A 22,676-nucleotide genomic window follows, 5' to 3' on the forward strand; every position below is an offset into this window, starting at 1 on the left:
TCTGCTTGCCTGTGGCTGCAGCTGGCGGCTTTGCTGGGCTGCATCTGCCAGTCTAGCTCATGTGTGCGAGTCCCATGCTCTGTGCTCTGCTCGTGGTGAAGAAGCTTCTGGATTGTTCCTTCCAGAACAGGGCAACATCCCGAGGAGAGGTGACATGAAGCTGGACAATGCTGGGGTCCTGTCAGCAGGGATGGTGAGATGTAGGAGACACCCTGGTGACGGGAGGCCCCTTGAGAGAGAACTAACTCGTGGTTCCCCTTCGTCTCCAGGATCGACTGGCCTTGCTCCCAGACACTGCGGCCGGACACGGCATCTTCAGCTGGGAGCTGGCTGAGCTTAATGCTTGACTCCTGGCATGAAGTGGGAAATGGGTATCTAGGTGTGTGTTTGGGGTGATTTAAATGGCTCTGGATCTTGAAGCTGTTCCCCAGTGGCCAGTAGAACTCGGATTTTTTCCTGTGAGATCCAGAGGCCATGAGAAAGACTGTCATTGGCCAGGTGACCAGCCCAGCCAGGCATGAGCAGAGAGCTAGAGGTGCAAACCCCGCCCAAGGCCCCAGGAGGGAGTTGCACCCAGACAGGCCTGTCACCCCAGGAGGCTGGGCAGGCACTGCCCAGACAGCACGAGTTAAGCAGCTGCCCAGTTCTGCACTGCCCATCTGCACCCTCGCCTCAGCCAGCCCAGGTCAGAACTAGGGTCCAGGTGGAAAGCAGAGGCGGAATTCGGGAGAGACAGATTTCGGGAGAAGCAGGAGCAGTGAAAAGAAGACTCCTGGGAGCTTAAGCAGGGAGAGAAGGGACACAGACGATTTCGCCTTCCAGCCAGAGCGCCACCCGCCCGGCGCCCGCTAGACCAGAGACCAGCCTCCTCTCGGAACCGGAACCGGGCGCAGGGCCCCTCCGGGCACCCCGCGCCCAGCCCCACCTGCACCCAGGCAGAGTGGAGGAAGGGTCGCTGGGCCAAGACCTCCTCTGTGGCTATGGCGGAGGCCGCGGAGCCGGTGGGGGACACCCCCGGTGTCCAGGGGCCACCGGAGGGCCCGGAGCTCCAGAGCCCCGACGAGGTGGGGGCGGCGGGCAGGGAGGCGGAGCGCGAGGAGGGGAGCTCAGGCGCCGCGGAGGCGCCCGGGGCCGAGGGGGCGGGCGCAGCTGCCGCAGCGGCGGGGACTGAGGGAGGAGACCCGGGGCCCGACGGCGGGCGCGCGGGCGAGCAGGCGCCGGACACCCGCACTGACACAGGGGCAGAGACTCCAGGCGCCACCGGAGCGCAGCGCGAGGCGGGAGCCGAGCAGGGCGCCCCCCGGGACGCCGAGGCCCCCCAGCCAGGGGAGGGGGGCAAAGGCACAGAGCAGATGGAGGAGGCGGGCCCCGCGGGCCAGACACCTGGGAAAGCTCAGGGGGAACCCCGAGATCCCGCGGCCCCCGGGACGGAGCAGGAGGCAGAGCGCGGGCCCGAGGAAGGCGGAGGAGGCGAGCCCGGGGTGCCAGGGGACAGCGTGGACGCCGAGGGGCCACTGGGGGACAGCCTGGGCGCCGAGGGGTCGGCAGGAGGCGCGCCCCGGGCCGTTGGGGAATCGGGGGACCAAGAGGGCCGCAGCCCTTCGCCCCAGACCGAGATGGTAGCTGTGGGGAGCGAGGGCGGCAGCCCCGGGGAGCTGTCGGGTGAGGCTCCGGGTGGGGCAGCGGGAGCCGCCGAGGAGATGGAGGCGAGGGCAGCAGAGAAGGAGGAGGAAGCGGAGCCTGGGGAGCCCAGGGCAGACGCGGGTACAAGTGGGGACCAGGGCGAGCGGCACGCAGAGGTGCTGCAGGCAGAGCAGGGCGGGCAAGAGCGGGACCCCCAGGGGCCAGGCGAGGACGCGGCAGCGGGGGGCGACGAGGAGCCCCTCAACGCCAGTCCTGCTGCGCCTGGTGGCGGCGCGGAGCCCGAGGCGGAGCTCAGCAACCACCTGGCGGAGGACAGCGCCCAGGGGGGCGAGGAGACGGCGCCCGTGAACGGCCGGGAGGACGAGGAGGCGGCGCAGGAGCCGGGGCCGGGGCAGAAGCACGACATCACCCTCTTCGTGAAGGTAAATGTCCCTTCCTGCCACTCTCCGTCCCTTCGTCCAACTCTCCGAGCCCTGTGGTCTCAGAGCCCTGTGGTCGTGGGCAGGGCTGCGGGGAGGGAGGCCGGTAGCCAGGGTGGAGAGAAGCACGTGGGGGAGGACTGGAGGGTTTGGAAGCAAAGACGTTGGCAGGGCGGTGGGGGAAGCTGTTGCAGGGACTGGGTGGCTGGGGGGTACCCGCCGCATTCCACACCCCACTGTCCTTTGTCCTGAAAATCCTAACTGGCCTTTCTAGCCAGGGGCGCATTGAAGAATTAACCTTTTAACTCCAAAAAACAAAAAAACAAAGAGGTCACACCCTATTGATTGCAAAGCAATTTCTGCTCAAGGAAGTGCTGAGGAAAAGGAGTTGGGTGGCAACAAGAGAATATTTCTGACCTCAGAGGCGCAGATGCTCCAAAGTTTTCAGCTCCAAAGTGGTATCCCCTTGGGTAGACTCTGGTGTGTTTGGGAGGAGAGGGGAAGCTGACTGGAATGAGATAGCTTTTATCGAAGATTTTCACACTTCTTGTAGAAGAATACGCTGCTTTCGATACTTGGGCACTGTCGGCCTCTGTCACCTGTTCAACCTTATTTCACCTTGGAAGGCAGCAGTGATTCTGTTGAAGATTTTGTAGAGTCCTGATTGAGGAAGCACTGAGTTTAAACAGGACTTTCTGGAAGTTTTCAAAAATCAGAGACAGGTGCAGGGGGTAGCTTGCTGGAGGAATTTTGCTTTATGAAAAAAAGTGAACAATAATCAGGTTAAGAATGTGCATTGCGCGCTCAACCATAATCCTTCTAAAATGCTTGGAGGCTTAGAGAAGCCAGTAACTACCTACACCTCCTGAAATGTAAGCAAATTCTAATTAGCAAAATTAGAAATGACCCCCCAAGTGATTAGCATCAGAAGAGTTGTTTGGAGGACAAAGGGCGTGAAGGGAGATAGGGTGTGTGTGTGTGTGTTACTCTAGTGGAAAGGTGTTTGAACAATTTGGGACACTTTGAACAATTTGAGACACTTTAAGATTTGGGACCCAGCCTGAGGACACCTGGGAAGGCCACCAGGAGCAGGAAGTTTGCAGGAAAGTTAAGGGAGGGGGAAGCTCACCTAGTGTCTCTCTCTCTGTGCGTGTGTGTGTCCTTGATCTCCTTAGTTTAAGAAATTTGCTCTGGTCACAGGGTTACATGATTCCAGCACATTCCAGCTGCTGTCAGTTTGGAAATGTAGCAACAGCTGCTTCTAGTTGAGCTCTCTCCAATCCAACCCCTTAGTAGTAGCCAGTAAGCTAGGAAAAAAGATCATCTGATCATTCTGTTTCTTAGCTAAGTGTCTTCTGTTTATTGCTGTGACACGTCTATATCACACTCCCAGCCAGTCCATGAAGCCCTTTGTGATGTCACCCCTCTCCTGGCCTGCTTATCCCAGCCTGACTGCCCAAGGTTCTGCCAGGCAGGATGTGTGGAGCACGTATTTTTCCTTGAGAAACCATAATCTTTGCTGCCTTGAAATTTTGTGTGAGTGGTACCCTCTACCTAAAATGAATTTCTCCCCCCTCGTCCCTCTCCCTGGTTCTTGCCTGACTCTCTGCTCTGCATTCAGGGTTCTGCGTGAGCATCATCTCCTCTGGGGAGCCGTTTTCAGCCCCAGTCTGGGCTGGGTGTCTCTCTGGTGAAGCGACATTTACACACCACTCTGTGTGTTCCCTCCCTTGACGATGTGGTTCATCGCTGTAACCCTGATGTGGCATGCAGGTCTGGAAAGTGATGAGGACCTGGAGGTAGATTTGTTTGTGTGAGCAGTAGAGTCTGGTGAGCAAGGTGGTGGGTCTGGGATCCAATCCTGGCTCTGTTTTCTTGCTGTGCAGGTCACTTAACCTTTCTGTGCCTGTATTGCTTATGCGTAAGCTGGTACTAATAATAGTATTCACTGAGGTTGTTGTGGGGATTCAATAGTGAAATTCTATAATGCAATTAATACCTGATTTGGAATAAGCATAAGATAAATGTGATCGCTTATTGTTCTCTCTGCTCAGCTCCAAAACATTTTCATTGTTTTGAACAGAAATAATCCCCCTTCCCTATTCCATCTCTGCCTCTTTTTTTTTTCCTTTTAATGGCACATCCCTCTGGGTATCTAATTACCTCCATTCTCTGGGGATAAGAATGTTATGAAAAGCAAAAATAAGTTGTTTTCTCAGATTCTGCTTGGGAGTAGTCTGTGTAGATAGAGGAGGGGACAGACAACCTTGCCAGAATGTTCTACTCTGATAATTAGCTGGGTGCTCATTTTGTACCCTTTTTGTTCTTTAAGGAGAAAAACCTCTCCAAACAGATTGGTTACAAGTACCGGAAAGCAGTAACTTGCAACCCAGTAACATGTAGTAATAAAATCTGCTTCTAATTTTAGCCAGTTAAGGATTTATAGTCTTCCTCTTTGCAAGAATTGCTGTTTTTTTAAGTTGTCACTTTGCTTTACTCTGTAAGAATGAATTTTTATATATGAAAGAGTCAGGGACATAGAAAACAGCCAAAAAAAAAAAAAAAAGTGTCCCTGAGTTATTGTATGGCCAATTGATTGCTGACCATACTAATTTTTAGATTCATTTTCTCAAAAATGTGTTAATTATGTGTCATCAAGTTATAGGGTAACCTTATATTTAGGAAGAATAGTCTATTCTTATAACCCAAAGGGTAACAACTTAACAATATAACTACATAATAACAATAAACAGCAAACAAAATATTAACAACCAAGGGTAAAGTCAGAGCTTGAGAATTTGGGGGCTAAGCACCAAAGGAGATTGCTCTTCCAAGTCTAACTAGAGTGTGGAAACTTTGAGGTAGGGCTGGGGGGGAGTATCACAGCTGAGATTCAATTTTCTTGGCAAACTTTACATGACATTAAAAAAAAAACAAAACTGGGGACCCTCCCTAGTGGCGCAGCGGGTTAAAGCACTGCACTAAGAAGCTTAAGCCACTTCCTCATGAGTTCGATCCCTGCCTGTCCCGGAGGAGATCCACATGGCTGGCAGACCTCTCCTGACCCGCCCGCTGCTCCCCTCAGCAGTGTACTTCGTCAGTCTGCCTGTTCTGCTCCCCACTCTGTCCCTCGTGAATCCTCTCACCCTCCGCATCTCTGGCCTGTACCCCAGTTCTGTATGAATAAATAAATAAATAAATCTTCTTAAAAAAAAAAAAAAAACAACAACAAAAACAAAACACCTCAATGGGACTAGCGACTAAGCTGGGTCAGCATCTAAGAATTTCTTAAATCATATTAGGACACCAGGCATCTAGCTGTTTACACACAGCTGCTGCTGAGGTGGAAAGCTTGCATTTGCTACATTTGGATTCTCCAAAAAGGTGAAACGGATGATAGCACAGAGTCAAATCTCAAGAGGCCATGGCCTTTGAATAAGCATTGTCACCTGGCAATGGTGCTAAAGTGAAGGCCTGAATGAATCGCACGGGGGTGCATTGCAATAAGGCTCGGAGGGATGGGGGCACTGGGCTAGTCCAGGGCACGGGGCCACCAGTATGCTGGGCTCTCTGAGTTTGGGGGGAGCAGAGCATGCTGAGACCTATGTGGGACCCTGTCTCTGAGGAGCTGCAGAGGGCGATGTTATTATTATACCTCTGGGAGGTCTGCATGTTCTGAAGGGAAATGAACCAAAGTGCATCGTGACTTTCATTCTCCCACCCAAAATGACATTTTTGGTCATTTGTTTTCTGAGCGTCTTATGAAACTTGACGATAAAAGACACGTATCGAAACCAGTACAGGGCAGTGGGGGTGGAAATGAAGGTACAACCCATTGCTTGCTCATCTCTTACAAGCACGTGCACGCACATGGGTACAGAGCCACCACGCGATGCCCCTCTATGTCCCTCTGTGTCCTCTATGGCAAGACGGTGGGCAGCGGGTCCGGGCGCTTTTGGGGATGAGAGAGAGGTGACCGGGAGCGTGGCTGGTTGATTCACGGCAGTTTAGCTAGTGAGAAATAGCACACAACCTCCACCCCACAGTCCCGGTTCAGTGGCCACTGTCAAAGGGCCAGAGTCACCCCGTCCCTCCATGGGGACATCTGGGCGGCTGCACTTCCAGCCGCTCGAGGCCCACTGGGCCACAGGCCTGGCTGACGCGCTGCTGTGCCGCGTGCGCATGCGCCACAGTTCTGGTGGCGGGAACCAGTGAGCACGTGGCTGCACCTGCAGCTGGAGTCCTCGCTGGGTCCGGAAGCAGGTGATTGAACGTTTTTGTTACACACACACACACACACACACACACACACACACACACACACACACACACAGAAAAACAAAGCCTAGAATCTGAAGGGGTGGGAGCTGAGCCATACTTTAGGTCTACATGAACGCTGCCTTGCCTCTAGGTTAATGTATGAACTCCGCACCTGTGCGTTTATCGCCTGCTGTGTGTAGGGCGCTGGGCCTGACTGTGTGGCCATGGCCTCGAGCAAGACCACTGCCCTCACAGAGCTGACCATTTAACAAAGGATGGAGACGGTCTGATTAGATCAAAAAGCTGGGGCTAAGAGTTTTTCTCTCCATGTTCTCCCAGCCCCCCCACCCCCAAGCAGGGTCTGCAAACACAGTGAACCCCATCCTAACCCCCTCCCCAATTAAAGCTGGAGGGTGATGGAGGGGGTGAGGGTGAGCGGGCGGCCGCAGGAGTCCCTACCAGGAGGGTCTTCAGATACAGCGAAGGCATGAACTTATGACTGATCTAATTGTATTTGGGGAAAATACAAAGGGGCTCTGGAAATCCCTACACAGATTCTTTAAGATTTTCGGATATGGGCTGGTTTTGCTGTAGCCATTCTCTAAACTCCTGTGACGTTGGGCAAAGGAAGTTTTCTCTAGCATGGGGAGGTGTTTCATCTGAAGTCGGCTTTCTCTATCATTAATCCTCTCTGCTCTTTTTCCTATAGAGTGTTGAGCTATAAACTGACTTTGTATCAGGCCATAGTTGAGGGAGATGTTTTCTCCATAATGTAGGTGTGTTTCCTTCCTTCCCTTTTTCTCCTTTTTTTTTTTTGCTGGCAAAGCCCACAATCTTGATTTAGGTAAAGTTTAAGTAAAACAGAGAGTAAGTATATTATATTTTTATACAGTGTGATATTCATGTGTCCATAGGATTTTGATGGGAATACTTTGGGCAATATCTTGCTTTTTAACTTGAGTGTTAACAATCATTCCCTGTTTGTACCTGTGGCATCCTCAAATTCACATTTAAAATTTCAGTTTTGGGGTGATGGGTCCTGTCTACAGTGGGCCTCCCATGGAAGGGTGTCGTTTTCTTTTTTGACCTGCTAAACAGCACCTGAGAGAGTATCTCCTGCGAGCTGGGCTGTCGTATTGGAACCTAAATTCTTAGCAGGATTTTGGTAGCCTTTATCGAATTTCCTCTTTAAGGAGATTCTACCATGTCATATCCTCCACCACTAGGTGATGTGACGTTTGTTTCTCCAACTTTTCCCACGCAGTATCCTATCACATGTTTGAATTGTAGAGGTCCATGTGAATTCATTTTTGAATGCAGTCCATGTGAATTCATTCACATCTCATTCAACATGGATGCCACTGAACATAAGTTTATATATTTACAGACAATTAGTATCTGTTTTTCCACGAATTGGCTACTTAAACCCTTTGCCCACTTTTGAAATATACTTGGCTTTATTCTTCCTGATTTTTATATTAAGGAAATGAGACAATTGTCTATCATATGGACTGCATGTTTTTTACGGGGCTCCTTTGACTATTTGCTGTGGAGTAACTGTCCTTTTAGTAATTTCTTGTAACTGATATGGAGATAACAAAAAGGAACTGACACACAGAGAATCTGATCTTTTCTTTTTGCAACCTTCAACTGCTCATTTTTTCTTTAGATCTTAAACTTCTTAGGTGTTTCAAATGTTACCTTTCTCCCGCTTTTTAACTAGCAGATTACATTTTATCAGGCACGTTCTCTTTCAGAATTAAACTCTTCCATTGTAAGAATTCCTTTTCAAGACAAAATGCAAAGATAGCAGGATCCTGTCACATCCGCACAGCTCTGTCTGAAAATGCACGCGAGATCCCTTTGATTTCCACATGCCAGCTCTGAGATGCATTACATTCCCACAGACAATTACGAAAAAGTCATTTGTGACATAAAAATGTTTCTGCACTTATCTCCCAAGCAGATGTGCTATGTATGCTCCTTCTGAAACTGACCAAAATTGGCAGAAATGTCTAGAGAATGATGAGAGATCCTGTCCATCGAGACCCAGTGACCTGTGGAAACCTTCACTTACCGCTTTCTATTTAATCAGTGAGAAGATGCACAGGAATACTCCCATGTCCAATACTGTGCGGGAGACGGCTTTGAGGCTTCCGAGGGGCAGTTCTGTGGAGACCCCGTGTGGACAGACACCAATGTGGTCTAACCTCATTTTGCTTCCGTGAGACCACCAGATCACAATATTCTCAAATTCCAGAACTTCACTGTGTTTATGAGTCCTCCCCCCAACTCAGAGTTTCTCTTTCCGTCCTGGTTGTTCACATGGAAGTGGAGTCTTCTGATGTGAAGCAAAAGCTGCTTTTTCATCTTGCAAATCACCAAAGTGGTGTTGGACCAGGCGGTGATTCAGTGCAAATATTTATGAGGACCTGCCAGGTATCGGACATCTAACTTGGGGTTAGGAGTGCCCCGGTGACGAAAATTGACAAGCACTGGACTGGCCAGCTGGAGCCTCCAGGCTAGAATGTGATCTAGGACTTGAAGGACAGGAGGCAGGGAGACAGCAGGCTGGAGGCGGCCGCCTTAGGGGGGTCGCGGCTTCTCTCCTGGAGCTGGGCTGTGCTCAATGGCTACGTAGTAGAACATATGCCGTGTCTGGGGCAACAGTGTGTGGCCGGCTTTCAACTAATGGCATGAACTGTATGGGCCCCCAGTCTTTCCTCGAAGCCAGGGACGCCCCATGAGTCACGCTGTATGTAGGGACTTTGGCTTTCGTCTGGGTTTGGGAGACAACTGGAAGTCCTGTGCATGTTAAAAACCAGCTTTGCTTTTCTGCTTCTCTCACAGGGGTGATAGTAGTTTGAAATAGACTTGAAGCTCAAAAGACAGGAGCGTAACAACGCTCACTGTGGCGTCAAGCTGCTGACGGGCTGGTCTGGGGGTCCAAGACCACTTCACACTCTCGCCTGTGTCTTGGCACAGGGGCTGGCTGACTGGGCTCAGGGGAGTTGTCAGGGCGGGCACCTACAGGGACAGCCCCCTCGCCAGCAGGGCGGCCTCAAGATGGTCAGTGAACCACCCTGTGATGGAGGCCGCACAGCAGCGCCTCCCATGTCCAGCTAGTCATCAAGTAGTCAGGAAGGTGAGACCAGGGTCCAGGGAAAAGGATCAAACCCCACTCCCTGTGGGAGGCAGGTGGAAGACACCTGCAGCCCTCCTGACCCGCCACACCTGGGCTTCAGGTCATGCCCGGGTCCAGCAACCATCCGCCCACCGACTTGGTTCTTTACCAACTTCAACTTACACAGCAGCGCCTGACCACGGGTGTTCATCTCTCTGTCCTCACGGATGAGTGGAGCAACAGGTGTGCCATGCTTACGGCAGCCAGTAAGGGCTGGAGGGGACAGGGCAAGGTCATTCTGCCGCAGCTGATGCCGAGAGCCACAATCCAGTTTCAAATGTCAGTGACAAAACGGATCCTCCCTCCCCCAAGTCGGATCATTCATCTCTCCGAGTTTCCTTAAGCACTGAATGCTCTGGACAGCTCGATGACACAAGGAAACCATTGAGAGTGACCCAAACTTCATCCCACCTGACCAGTTGTGGGGACAGACTCCAGGGCTCCAGCCTGGAGTCAGAACAAAGAGATCAGTGCTGGGGAGAGATGAATCTTTCCAGGCGACTTTGAGCTCCCCCATCACAGCCTTGATACTGAAGCCATAGAGACAGTGTTCATTTTCCTCAATTCTGGAGAAGCCTGGTGTCCTGGACCTCCATCCTTTGTTCCAGTGATCTTCAAAGCATGTGGCGGCTGTGATGGCCGGAATGTCTGAGACCAGCAGTGGCCTTCGGCCTAGAGGCCCGCATCAGAGGAGAGAGCAGTGACCTCCTGTCCCCAAGGTAGAGGAATACAGACACAAAGCACAGGCTGACTCCTCGGCTGATGGCCACCCTCTCCCACAGAGGGCCCCTGGCGCTGGAGACACTCACCACCACCCAAGGGACTCACACACATGAGCCCTGGGGCACAGCAATCCGGCTCTCCAGAACAAGATGTTCCTTTGTCGTAATAATTCCTTTTGGGAATTTTACAAGGAAATAAGCTTTCTGTCGCCATGTTAAAGCCGCCGTGGTATCAGGCCATGTGATTAAGAAAGGATTTAAAACAGCCTCCACTTGGCCGCCCGCTGGCTTCTCAGGACTCGACTGCACCCCGTGACACCGAGGCTCAGCGGGCCTCTGGCCGGACTTTGCAGCTGGGAGCCACTAAGCTCCGCGGGTCATCAAGCTCGGGAGCCGCCTCATAATGTGCTGATTGTTAGCGCTGCTGGACACAGCAACACCGTATATCCTTGGGAACACAGTCACGATTCGCGGCCTTTTTCTGAGGTTCAGATCGGGGTGTCAGAGCTCGAAGATCTGGCATCTGTTTCTTTGGCTCTGAGTGTGGCGAGGACTGGAATGGCCCTATGGGAGGGGCAGGTGTGGAAAGGAGAGCTGGTCCCTGCTGCCCAGGGGCCGGGACCTGGAGGCCCCAGATGACCACGCAGCTCCCCCCACCGAGGACAGAGAGCCTCCCCTCTCCCCACCCGCCCCCTCAACTTCAACCCTGGGCTAGGGAGGCCAGCAAAGTCCAGAAAGACGTCTTATTTTAAAAGTACATACTCTTTTCAGAAATGCAACGCTTTGGGTGTGTTTCCTATGTGTAGGGTGAGAAGGGTGAGGTGTCGTGCTTGTGACATGGGGTACGCCAGCCAGTGAGCGAGGCAGGGCGAGAGCTAAGGGAACAGTCTGTGTCTGCAGAAACCTCAGGAACCACGGAACTGGGGAGGCGCTGCGGGATCCGTCCGCGCTACTTGGTCTCTCCACTAGGGGGCGGTAGACAGCGGGAGGGATGGGCGGGCCCCGGCTTCCCGGCCTTCCTCTCTGCACACAAGTCAGAGCCTCCTTCCCCCTGCCCCATGGGCACTGGCTGGTGCCAGTGGTCACGGGAGTCCGGCGGGGTGTCGGCTTCCCGCTCACCTCCCCAGGGGCCCTTCCGAGCCCAGCACATTTGCCCCGCACTCTCGTGTCTGCCCTCTGCACCCAACCGCGAGGTGGGGGACCAGCCCAGGTGCCTATTTTGCTGGGAGAAACTGCAGCAGAGGGGCTGGGACCCGGGACCCTGGACCCCAGAGCAGGCCCTGTCGCACCGGGAGATCATGTGGCCACCTAACCCGTCTGCCAGGGAGACTCACAAGGAGGAATTCCAGAATTTGAGCAGCGGTATCAAATTCCGGGGCTGCTCTGTCAGAGTCTCCCCAGGCAAGCCGCTTTTCTGCATTCCTCGCGCCTTGCAGAAACTGTAAGCTCCGCTGATGCCCGCCCACCGGGCCTGGGACGCCTTGTCCACGCCCTGTCGTGTCCCTGTTGGCTTTTCCTGTGGACATGGCGTCACCGCCTGAGGCTGAGGCCTTTCAGGGTGCCTTCCATTTCAGGGCCCCACCCCCCCTAATTTCGTGGCTCATTAGGCATCTCTACAGCAGTTGTTCTTTTAGCTCTTGGCAAAGAAAATCATCTCTGTATCATTGTTTCCCTGGGAGAACCGGTCACTACCTCCGCCCAGCTCACTTCATCTTTCCCAGGGATGGAGGCCCCTTGGGGAGAATGTCGTTCCCTGGGAGGTTTCAGTGGCTGACATTTTTTTCTCCCTCCACTTTAGGGGTCTCATTTCTACTTTCCATGATGCTGGTGATTTTTCATGCTCCAGGCACTGTGCGTTTCACTTTGTTGGTTTGCTGGAATGTTTATGCCCTTTCCACATTCAGGTACTTTTCTGGCACAGTTAAGTTACTTAGAAACCATTTCAGAATCTCCTAAACCCCTGTGAACCTCTCTCCTCTCCCTTCCTTTTAAAAAAAAAAATTTTTTTTTTTTTTTAAAGAGCTGGGATGTAGGCCTGAGGTGTGTGTGTCTTGGCGGTGGGGAGGCTGGTGATATGAGAGGACTCACCAGAGACAGAGCGGGGAGCAGAACAGGCAGATCCACTGAAACACACTGCTGAGGGGAGCAGCAGGGAGACAGGATGGGTCTGCTGAGCCCTGTGGGTCCCTCCCTGGCGGGGGATTGAATTCATGCTGCAGGGGCTGCAGATAGCTTCATATTGCTGAGACTCACAACACCCCACCCTCCACCCCATGCCACCAGGGAGGCTCCTCTCCCCTTTAAGTTTGGCTTATTGATGATCTTTTTTTTCTTTTTTTAAAGATTTATTTATTTGCATACAGAGATGGGGTATGGACCAGAGGTGCAGGGGCGGCGAGAGGCTTCACCAGAGACAGAGTGGGGAGCAGAACAGGCTGACTGATGAAGTCCACTGCTGAGGGGAGCAGCGGGCGGGTCAGGAGAGGTCTGGCTCGCCATGTGGTCTCCTCCGGGGCAGACGGGGATCGAACTCATGCGAAGTGGCGTTAGCTTCTCGGTGCTGTGCTTTAACTCCTGCGCCATCAGGGAGGGCTGGCTTATTGATGATCTTAGTAACGATCGCTAATTTTACTAAGCATTTGCTTTGCTGACTTGCCTACTGTGTCCAGTGTCTCTGTCCTTCTGACTTGCTTCGCTGCCCACCATCCTTGCCTGCGCCCTCCCTTTATGCTGTAAATGACAACTCTTGCCTGTGGCTGCGTGGTGGGGGGACATTTCAGACACAGAATCAAAAAACAATCTGTAGTCTAGAGCCTCAGATGATAAGCCTATGACATTCCTTATTCTGGACAGTTGGGTGAGTTAGCTTTTAGGATGAGGCGAGTGTAACTACTTAGGTTCTGACTTCCGACACCAAACATGGAAAGAATGAAAATGCCTGAAGTGATTAACTTGTTCAGAGAATGATGTGTGAAGTGTGCGGCTCTTTCTCCTGCACTATCCACGGGAAGGGCATGTCGGGGTTCCCACAACAGGAACCCCAGTGCAGGTCAGGAGAGAGTAAAGCGCCAGCAACTCCAGAAGCAGCTCCTCCTTGGGGAGGCCCCCTGAGGGGCCCCTCAACCTTGAGGGCATGTTGGTTTATCTGAGACAGGCTGTTTCTGTCACATTCACAGTCAATGTGTTGGGGGGACTGACTGAGGTTGGAGGCGTGGCTATTGTGTTGGAGGCTGACAGCCCATGGCTTGGGGCTCACTGATGGACCCCACTATTCATTCACTGCTTCCGTGAGCTTGTGAAGTTCCCCAAACCCCATAAGCACAGCTCTCCCCTCACTCTTTACACAGTTCTGATTTTAGGTGTGAGGCTTTGTGTGGGCTGGCTCGGGGTACCCAAGATCTGTGCTGCTTTTACCCTGGTGCTTTATTTTGTGGAGTAGACAGACCTTTGCTGAGCAGACAGACGGATGCTGCAAAACCAGCCCCTCTTTTCCTGCCATTTGGGAGGGGGTAGTGTCTTTATGACTAGGATCCTGCCATCAGTATGGATTTGAACAAAAGTGGCGTCCAGGAAGCAGAGTGGACCTGGTTTTCAGCCTGGACAAGCTAGGACATGTCCACTTGGGTTAAAAATCCTAATACCGGCCCTCCCTGGTGGCGCAGTGGGTTAAAGCACAGCACTAAGAAGCTAAAACCACTGCAGCACGAGTTCGATCCCTGCCCCGGAGGTGACCACAGGGCGCGGCAGACCTCTCCTGACCCGCCCGCTGCTCCCCTCAGTAGTGTACTTTGACAATCTGCCTGTTCTGCTCCCCACTCTGTCTCTGGTGAAGCCTCTCGCCACCCCTGCACTCTGGCCTGTACTCCCAGTTCTATGTACATAAATAAATAAATCTTAAAAAAACATCCTTACGCCCCAGAAGGCCCCCACCCCCAGTCTCTGGACACTCTTATTTCCCACCTGCGTGGCTGTCTTTACTGGATCACGAGTGAGAGCATTCGTAGAGGCGGGAAAAGCACTCACTGGCTTTTATCCCAGCAGAATCTTTCTTCCCAATAATTTGGGTCACATTCATAGTGTCCTTTCAGTATGGGGTGCCCATGGGGAGTGGGTGGAGCAGCTCCCTGGAGGACCATTGAGTGGCGGTTCCTGTGCTCTTTCCCCCTCCTCTGAGGGAGGCTGGCTGCATACTCTTCTCCACAGCCACGTCCCTGTTGTTTCTCCAGGCACACCTGGGACTCGGGGGCAAGGAGGGGAGACCAAGAACAAGGTCTGGACCTCCAGTCTCGGTCAGGCCCACTGGTAGGAAGAAGCTGTCCTTTGTCCACGCAGCCCACCAAGCCCATTGGGGCTGCTCACTGCTGCTAATGGCTTTGCTGCTGAGCCCTGTTCTTCCTCGGGGGCTGAAGGAGGGTGCAGAACTCACCCAGAGACTTCTTCCAAGGTCACCCCTTCTGGGTGTGATTTTGCATTGCTCTTTTCTCCCAGGTCTCCCCCTAGTCTGTTCTTTGCTGTCCAGCCTCCTCGGATGGCGCGTGAGGACCTTGAGCTCCTCCCTCTCTTTTCTGAGGATGGTCTGGGGCCAGGCCCAGGGTGGTGTCCCTCAGGGTGACCTGACTCAGCTCTGGGGCCCTAGCCCACCCCCAGCACAGTCTGAGTATGACTCGGTGACGTCCGTGATGTCGCTCAAAGAGACAGCGGGGGTCTCCCCTGGGGGCCAGGGGCTCCTGGGGCTGTTTTGGAATTCATTGTCCTAGGTTGGCAAACATTCTGATGCCTATCTTTGCTTCCGTCTTCATTGGCTAGGCCCTTTCCTTGAATGCTGTATCATTTTTGACGCACCTTCAACACAGTATGAAATGAGACCCCTCGGCCGACACCTGCCAGTAGTTATCCTACTCTAGCAACCCAGACATGTGATGGGGCATTTCCACTTCCTGCTCCTACAAGAAAGCACCCCGTCATTTTCCAAGTCTATTTCCTACCTGTGGCTCATGGGCTTGTTGGGGGTTCCGGCATCCAACACTGGGGGACGGACGGCTCCTCTGGCCCTTCCCGAGGCTGACGTGACGGGGGCTGAGCACTGCCTGGCTGCCCAGGGGAGTAGCCTTGACCTCTGGTGATGGAGTCACAGCCGATGACCATGATCTGTCCTTTTGGCCCTGAAACAGAGAACACTTTTGCTTTCAGTTCATGACCAACAGGCCTCGCGTAGAATTTTGTCTAGTTATTCTATCCAAAAAGCAATATTCAGTCGCCTCGCTGCGGACTTCTCATTTTCTAGGTCTTTGGTGAGTTTGCCCCTTAGCATGAAACAGATAGGGGGCCATTCCTCGTGGGTCTCGATTGTCTGGCTTAGATTTAGGGCAAGCGAACATCTCTAGGAAATCCCAGCCACCTGCCATCTTCACGATGCAGAGGACGGGACACATCACCCCAACCTGGGGTGGCCGCACCCACAGGGTGACTGACAATAAGTAGGGACGTGAGCTTCCCGGTCACTTCCTGTAGCAGCCCTTTTGAAACCAGGAGTCCTTGAGGGGTTTGCTGGTGTGTGCACAACTATGTGAAGGTGATTGCGGGCTTTCTCTGTCTCTTTGGACAAACCGGTCAAGGTTCGGAAATCCCGAAGCTGTCAAGGAGCCCCTCCTGTTCTGTTCCCAGGAATGAGGGTGGGGAAGGGGTGCCAGTAGTTGCCAAAAAAAAAAAACAAAAAACCCCAATTGCCACAGAAAAGACCTCATAATCCCACCAGGGTGCTAGGCTTGGCCGGGGCCTCGGTAAGGTCCGTCTGGAGAGTGAGTGGCTGGTCCCCTGGGTCTTGGGCCACTCCTTCCCTGCTACCCAGCTCAAGCCAGGCCATGGAATAGTCATGGGTACTCACCATGGGTGGAGGTAAAGATTCTAGATACTTCTGTAATGTCTGCTGTCTCCCCAAATCTCTTCGGTTCATCTGCTAACTTCCAATGTGTGCTACAGTCTCTGCTCACGGGCTCAAGTTCAGCCAAAGCATTGTCCATGTCCTGGGAGCCCCCAACTTGTAAAAATTCAGAGACAACAGGAATTGCAAGATGAAGTCATTATCCTCTGAAGCATAGTTCTGATAAAGTTCTGGGATTTTCCTAAACTCTATGTTTACCAAATTTGACTCTGGCTCTGGAAGCCTGCAGACGAGTTTGTTTCACCCACCACCTGAGAGTGTGCTCCCTGCATTCTTCGGTCTCCTTTCACCCAAGCAACACGCCTAACCGCTGAGCACAAAACCTGTGAAACTTGGGGTTCAGAGAAGCACCCAGCAGCCTCCTCTCAGACTAGGGAGAAAAGACCAGCAGGGAAATGAGCAAGTCCGTGCCACAGCTGAGCCCTCCCTACCACGGGCAGAGCTGGCCGGGCCTCTGTTCCGCCATCTTTCGAGTTTAAAAGGAAGCACCCCAAAATCTCCATTAACGTTAGACCCTATTTCATAAGCACTCCCTCAATAACCCTTAAGTCATTTCTGATGAACTGCCTAGTTTAAATCTGAACAAAAATATAGAGACTTCCCAGTCTTCCCTCCCCCGCTTGACCCCAGAATTAAAAGGGGTTCATCAGAAGGAGGGAATAGACTTCTCTGTAAATGGCTAGATCCAAGCCTTTGGCCTTCACACTCACAAACATTACAAAGAAAAAAGAAAGTGAAAGCGGGGGTCATTTTAGCTTTTCAGGAAACTACTCGTTTCTGGAGAATTTTACAAAAGAGCTAGAGAAAATTGAGAAAATGAACTCTGAGCCCCACAAGAGATGATTAGAATTTCCCTTTCCCGTCCACACCGCCCAGTCCACACCGCCCAGCGTGTGGGGTGGCCCTGCTCTGCCTCCCACCACAGCAACTCCCCTCCCCCCACCATCCACCTTCAGTGGGAGCCAGGAAGTCATTCAAGATCTTCAATAGTTTTTTTTTTTCCTCCCAATTGAGCAAAGTAGGCACCTTTCAGCCGCTGGTCTCAAATCAAGATGTATTTTTAAAGGCATCCTGTTCAGGTTGCAAGGTGCACAGTACCTAGTCGGCAGGAAGTGTCCCCTTCCAGTCGTTTCCATATGGGGCCCAAGTAAAGTCGGGGTAACAGACACTGACTCGCTGCCCCAGAACTTGCCTGGGTTTAAAACTGAAGATCCCGAATGGCAGGCAACCGAGTCCCTGTAGGGGCCCGGTAGTGGGGGGTGGGTGGGTGAGTGGGGTGGCGGCGGTCTTGCTCTCGCCCCTGCCCCAGTCGCCGGGTCTCCCTCCTCTCCTGGCCGTCTTCTGACGCAGGTGTGCACACTCACGCGCATGCGCACACAAGCACACGCAGGTGTCGGCAGTCAGGTACTGTGGGAAGCCCACACTGCCAAGTACCTTCTGCATTAACTCAATCAAGGCCGCAGGTGACAGCCACAGAGGCTGTGGTGTGAAAAGCCTGAGCGGTTCCCTTCCCCTCCAGGCCCCAATCTCGCTCTGGCCCTATCAGCAGAAAGCACTGGGCGTGGGGGTGGTACCCGCGGAGGTGATGACCTGCAAGTGCACCTCAGGACCACAAGGGGGCGCCCGCAGCCTCTTGCCGTCCTCACCGGTTCAGAAAGCAGGTTTTAGAAACCACAGCAAAGAAATAAGATTAAAAAGAGCCAAATGTCCTGGGTGGACCCCTCATAGCGCATTTGTTTCTTGTTTTATATTTTTGGCCAGGTGGGTCCACTCATGGATCTTACCAAATAAACATCTGGGGTGGTGGGGTGGGGGCGGTTATAGCCCCTGAGTTCAAGTAGAAAGCCACGCTCTGGGCTTGCTTGTGGCAGACTGTGGCCCTAAAGTTGACGCGGAGGGGTGATCCCACAACTTGGGTATGAACAGTCACGGTGCCCAAGACCCCGCCAAGGTGGTTTTGGCTCGGCCGGTGACTGGGGTCAGCACAGAACTTCTTCCCATGACACCTTCTTCCTTGGGGCCTGGGACGGTCACACAGTCTCTGGCAAACGAGACTTTCAGGGGTTGCTGCTGACAGAAATCCCCAACTGGGGGTTCCATCTGGGAATCATCAGCTGAACAGCCGCTCGCCACTGGACACGAAACATGCAGTGTGGTGACGGCTGCCGCGTGAGGGCTGAGTCCAGCGCCCCGCGGTTCAGCCCACACACCGGGCTGTGAGGCAGCTGGGGACCGCGTCCTTCTCTGTGGTTCATCCTTGACTGAGATGCCGTTGAGAGAAGCCACCTTCAGTTTTCTCTGGCGGCTGAAGCAGTGACAACACATTGGTAGCTTAAAACAACCCAAGTTCAATATCCCGGCTCCGTGGCTTAGATGCTTGGGCTAAGATTAAGGCGTCATTAGGACGGTTTCTTTCTGGAGATTCAGGGGAGAGTCCATGTCTGTCTTCTGCAGCTTCTAGAGGCACCTGTGTTCCTTGGCTCCGGGCCCTTCCTCCACCTTCAAAGCAGGTAACTCTAATCTCTCTGATCATCATGTTCTAGATAAATCTTCCCTCGCCCTCCCCCAGCCAGGAAGGCCCTCATTCGGGGGCATGTAGGTGATCCACTCGGCTCACATGGCAATCAGGGATAATCCTCCCACCTCAAACCCACAACCTTGCTGACATGGGCAAATTCCTGGTGTGCTGTGTAAGGTCACCTGGTTACAGCTTCTGAGGGTTAGGGCGTGGATGACTTTGGGGAACTCTTCTGCCTGCTGTACCATAAATAGCCTGAGAGTCTGTTCTTTCCTGTGTTGTCCCCGTGACCCCAGGATCCAGGCAGAGTGAGCTGTGGTCCAGTGTAGACTCACGGAAAGTCATTGGTGGTTCTTTTCTCGCTTCGTCTGAGACAGCCCCGCTGCCCCTAAGCCAGCCCTTTCTCAGACTCTGCAGGGAGAACTCGTCCATCTGTCCTTTGTTCCAGCAGGAAGTGGCATCTTGCTTCGTGCCCAGCACTCTCCAGTGCTGTCATTGAAAGGTTGGGCACTGAGATGGTCTGGAAACAATTCCGTATCGAGTCTTGGCCACGTGACATGGACAGCGGTCCTGGGCTGGGCTGGCTGGGCCAGGGATGGACAGGAGCTTCCAGTCGCACCTCCGTCCTGCCTCCCTGCTGGAGGGACCGGACACCATCTTCTGGGGTGCACGGCTGTGTGGGACTCGCTGGTTTGAGCAGGCAGATGCCAGCCCTGCGTGGGTATGTGGGTTCTGTGGTTAACTGGACCCCAGATTGGGGTGGGGTAGACATTATCAGACTTGGAGTTCTAGCGAATTCTGAGAGAGGAAGCAGACTGCAGCCACAGCTGGAGGCCTCCACACACTTGGGATTTTTTTTTTTTTTAAGATTTATTTATTTCTGCATACAGAGCTAGGGTACAGGCCAGAGGTGCAGGGGCAGGGAGAGGATTCCCCAGAGACAGAGTGGGGAGCAGAACAGGCAGAGAAGCAGCGGGGAGACAGGAGAGGTCTGCGGCGCCACGTGGGTCACTCCCTGGCGGGGAATGAACTCGCGCTGCAGTGGCTTCGCAGAGCTTCATAATGTGGTGCTTTACCCTGTTGCGCCACCAGGGGGCGCCCACACGGAGGTTCCCCCCCACCCAGGACTGTCAGGGTTCCCACCACGCAGTGAACACTTTCCCACTTGTGTCTGAATTGTGTCCTGTGATTATGATGGGTTCCTGCAAGCATGTCAACCCTTACTGAAAAGAAGGGAGGAGAGCAAACCAACAGCCCAGGTCACACCCCTTGCTCTGAGCTGCCCCCCCGCCCCCCCATGGAAGCCAGAGTCCAGAGTGAGATAGAGGCAGGCTTTGACCGACTCCTGGGTTCTCGTCCTACTGTGTGACAGTGGGCAAGTCACTCTACCTCTCTGTGCACCTGCAAATGGAATTAGTACAGGACCTACACTTGATAAGGTTGCGGTCAGGATCAATTAACGTAAATAAAATGTTTAGGGCCGAGGCAGCCAGGGACACGTACCATGTAACGCTAGTCTGCACCTTATCACCAGTCGCCATTTCACAGCGCCCTGAGGGTCCCTCTGAGGGGAGTATGTGCCCCGTCCAGGTTCGGGGCTTGGTTAGCCACCTGATGGCACCAGTGAATTAAAAAAAGTACACATTTTGTTTTTGGGGTCTTGATGCTCTTCCCTCTCTGTGCTGTGACAGTTCTATGAAAGAATTCAGTCTGCAAATTCCTGTGCAGCACATTATAGGGTGGTTGTTGTTGCTTTTTAATCCTAGTTCTCTGCTGATACTCAAACAGGAGAGGTGATATTTCAAGTAAGAAAAGCAGAAACAAATCCCAAATCAAGCAAGAGGGTAGAATACCGACTGCATTTGCTGGTGTCTGGTCCTGCTGACCCAACTAGGGATCCTGGGCTCAGAGCACTTAGCCCCAAACAGGAAGCTGAAACACGCTCACATGCCAGGGTGTGGACAGGGAGTCACTGCAGCGCCTTGTGGGTGGCTCTTGATGTTGTGCTGATTTGTCTGTTTTCCCTCACCTGAAGATTCAGGGAAAACCTGAGAACGCAGCAACCCCGGATGAAATGTTAACTTTATTCTCCTGAGGTGTCACGGGTAGGTAATGCTCTGTCAGCCTCAGGTGTCCAATGTAGTGGCTAGATAGGCGTGTCATTGTGGGGTGACTACCCCAATAAGTCTCGTCGGCACCCTCCTTGTGATGAGGTTTAAGATCTAGTGTCTTAGCAACTTCCAAACATGCAACACTGTGTTACGAACTACAGCGCTCTGTGCACCTCAGCTGATTTTAGAGTTTGACCCCTTCAGGCCACCCCCCCCCCCCAATCCAATCCCCGGAACAAAGAACCGGGGTTCCCACCCTTTCCCCCACGTATAAGACCAGAGCGGCAGTTTTCTTCCTCTGTCCACCTGTCACTTAGCACGGTGCCCTCGAGACTCATCCAAGTTATTGCAAATGGCGCACCACTCACTTCTCGAGGCTGGACAGGATCCCCCCGTAAGATGTACCACATTTTGTTCATCTGTTCACCCCTCATTGGACACAGGTTGCTTCCATGTCTTGTTCTTGTAAGTTGTGCTGCCATGAACATTAGCTTTCCAAGCTCGGGTTTCTGTGTGTGTCTCACTCAGACCCAGTTCTGGAGTAGGTTGGCCACTTGAGCTCACCAATGATTTTAACCGCGTTTCTCGCATTGCTATCTCCGTGTGGCCTGGTGGGCAGGCGGGGAAAGGTTCTGCTGTGTGCTGGCTCCTGTAACCTGGGGAATTTGCCAAGTTATACCTCCTTCCCCCACCTGCAGGCTTAACCTGGTTATCTCTTCCCCTGCCCCTCCAGCTGAGAACTGATTGTTCCAGCTCTTGAGCCTTCAAACTATCAGCTACCTAATCTGATCAATCAGTGACATCAATCTGCACGGTGTTTTGCTTTAGGGAAGAACAGAGCTCTGCTTCTAGTTGATCTACAATGAGGTCAAGAACAACCCATCTCAAGATCCAAGATGGCGTCCATCCCGTGAGAGTGACAGGCTGCATCTATCTGCCTGTGGCATTGGGGGTCGGGGAGACACTGAATTTCCACATTGAAGGTCAGGATAGTCCACTCACCCCAAGACTGCCATTTTAGGGTCACAGAGAGGGGTGCTTCATGATAGGTGGATGGGGAGCACTTGAGGACAGGGAAGCCCTGGAGGAGGTGAGTGTCCTGGTCTTTAAAGGAAGTCCAGGTGGTGAGGAGTCGCCTGGAGCTTCTGAGGGCCGCGGCCAGTGACCTGGGCTTGCATCACGACGTGGCCAGGGCAGGGGGGCAAGTGGACATGTGACAGGCAGTGCCAGAGCGGAAGCACCTGTTCTGTGCAGAAGCTGGCTTGGCCACCTGAAGGAGAGAACCAGCAGGAAACAATTAGGAACGATTTGGTGCTAAACCAGGCAGAGCTGACTGTCCCGGAGGCAGGTTCAGAAAAGGGAAAAGGAAGCGCTGGCCAGAGAGTCCTGGAAGGAGAGTGAGTCACGGACTCAACACCAGTCCTGGTGGAGGGTGGGATGTGGCGGTGGATGGGCGGGGTCTTGGGAGGTGCCAGGCGCCGAGAGCTGAGAGAGAGGACAGTGTTTGAGGAGAGTAAGTGGTTTGAAGGACATACAGAAAGTAGAAACAAAAGAAAGGGAGGGAAGAAGGTGTTCCAGGGTAACCCCGATGTGAAATGGGGGACCTGACGGTGGGTCCTCACCTGTGCGCTTAAAAGGGACTTAGAATGAGCCTCATCTGCAGGTCACAGAACAGAGGCTCGAAGAAGGGGAAGTGAAGAAAGAGAGCAACTGGTGAATCATCCTCCCAGTTCTGAGCTGGGACCTCAAGAGCACGCAAAACCCCGAGACCCCCAGACCCACAAGTCTGGTATGTTCCGAACCTGGCCGCTAGCCCCGCCCTCAGCTCCCAGGACCCGCCCCTCGGTGATGACGACATATGGGACCTTGGCGTCTCG

The 22,676-nt window shown here is 53.1% G+C and overlaps 1 protein-coding gene across 1 annotated transcript in view; it reads left to right on the forward strand.

Moving 5' to 3' along the window:
* Positions 1-980: 980 nt before the first annotated feature.
* The window catches only part of CLIC6 (chloride intracellular channel 6), a 41,039-nt gene continuing 19,343 nt past the window's right edge, over positions 981-22,676 (forward strand). Inside the window, exon 1 of the mRNA XM_004675531.2 lies at positions 981-2,066. Within this exon, the coding sequence (XP_004675588.1) occupies positions 981-2,066 (1,086 nt within the window). The remainder of the gene's footprint in view (positions 2,067-22,676) is intronic.

Source organism: Condylura cristata, unplaced genomic scaffold (genome assembly GCF_000260355.1).
Source record: "Condylura cristata isolate star-nosed mole 26May11 unplaced genomic scaffold, ConCri1.0 scaffold00003, whole genome shotgun sequence".
Classification (NCBI taxonomy): Eukaryota; Metazoa; Chordata; class Mammalia; order Eulipotyphla; family Talpidae; genus Condylura; species Condylura cristata.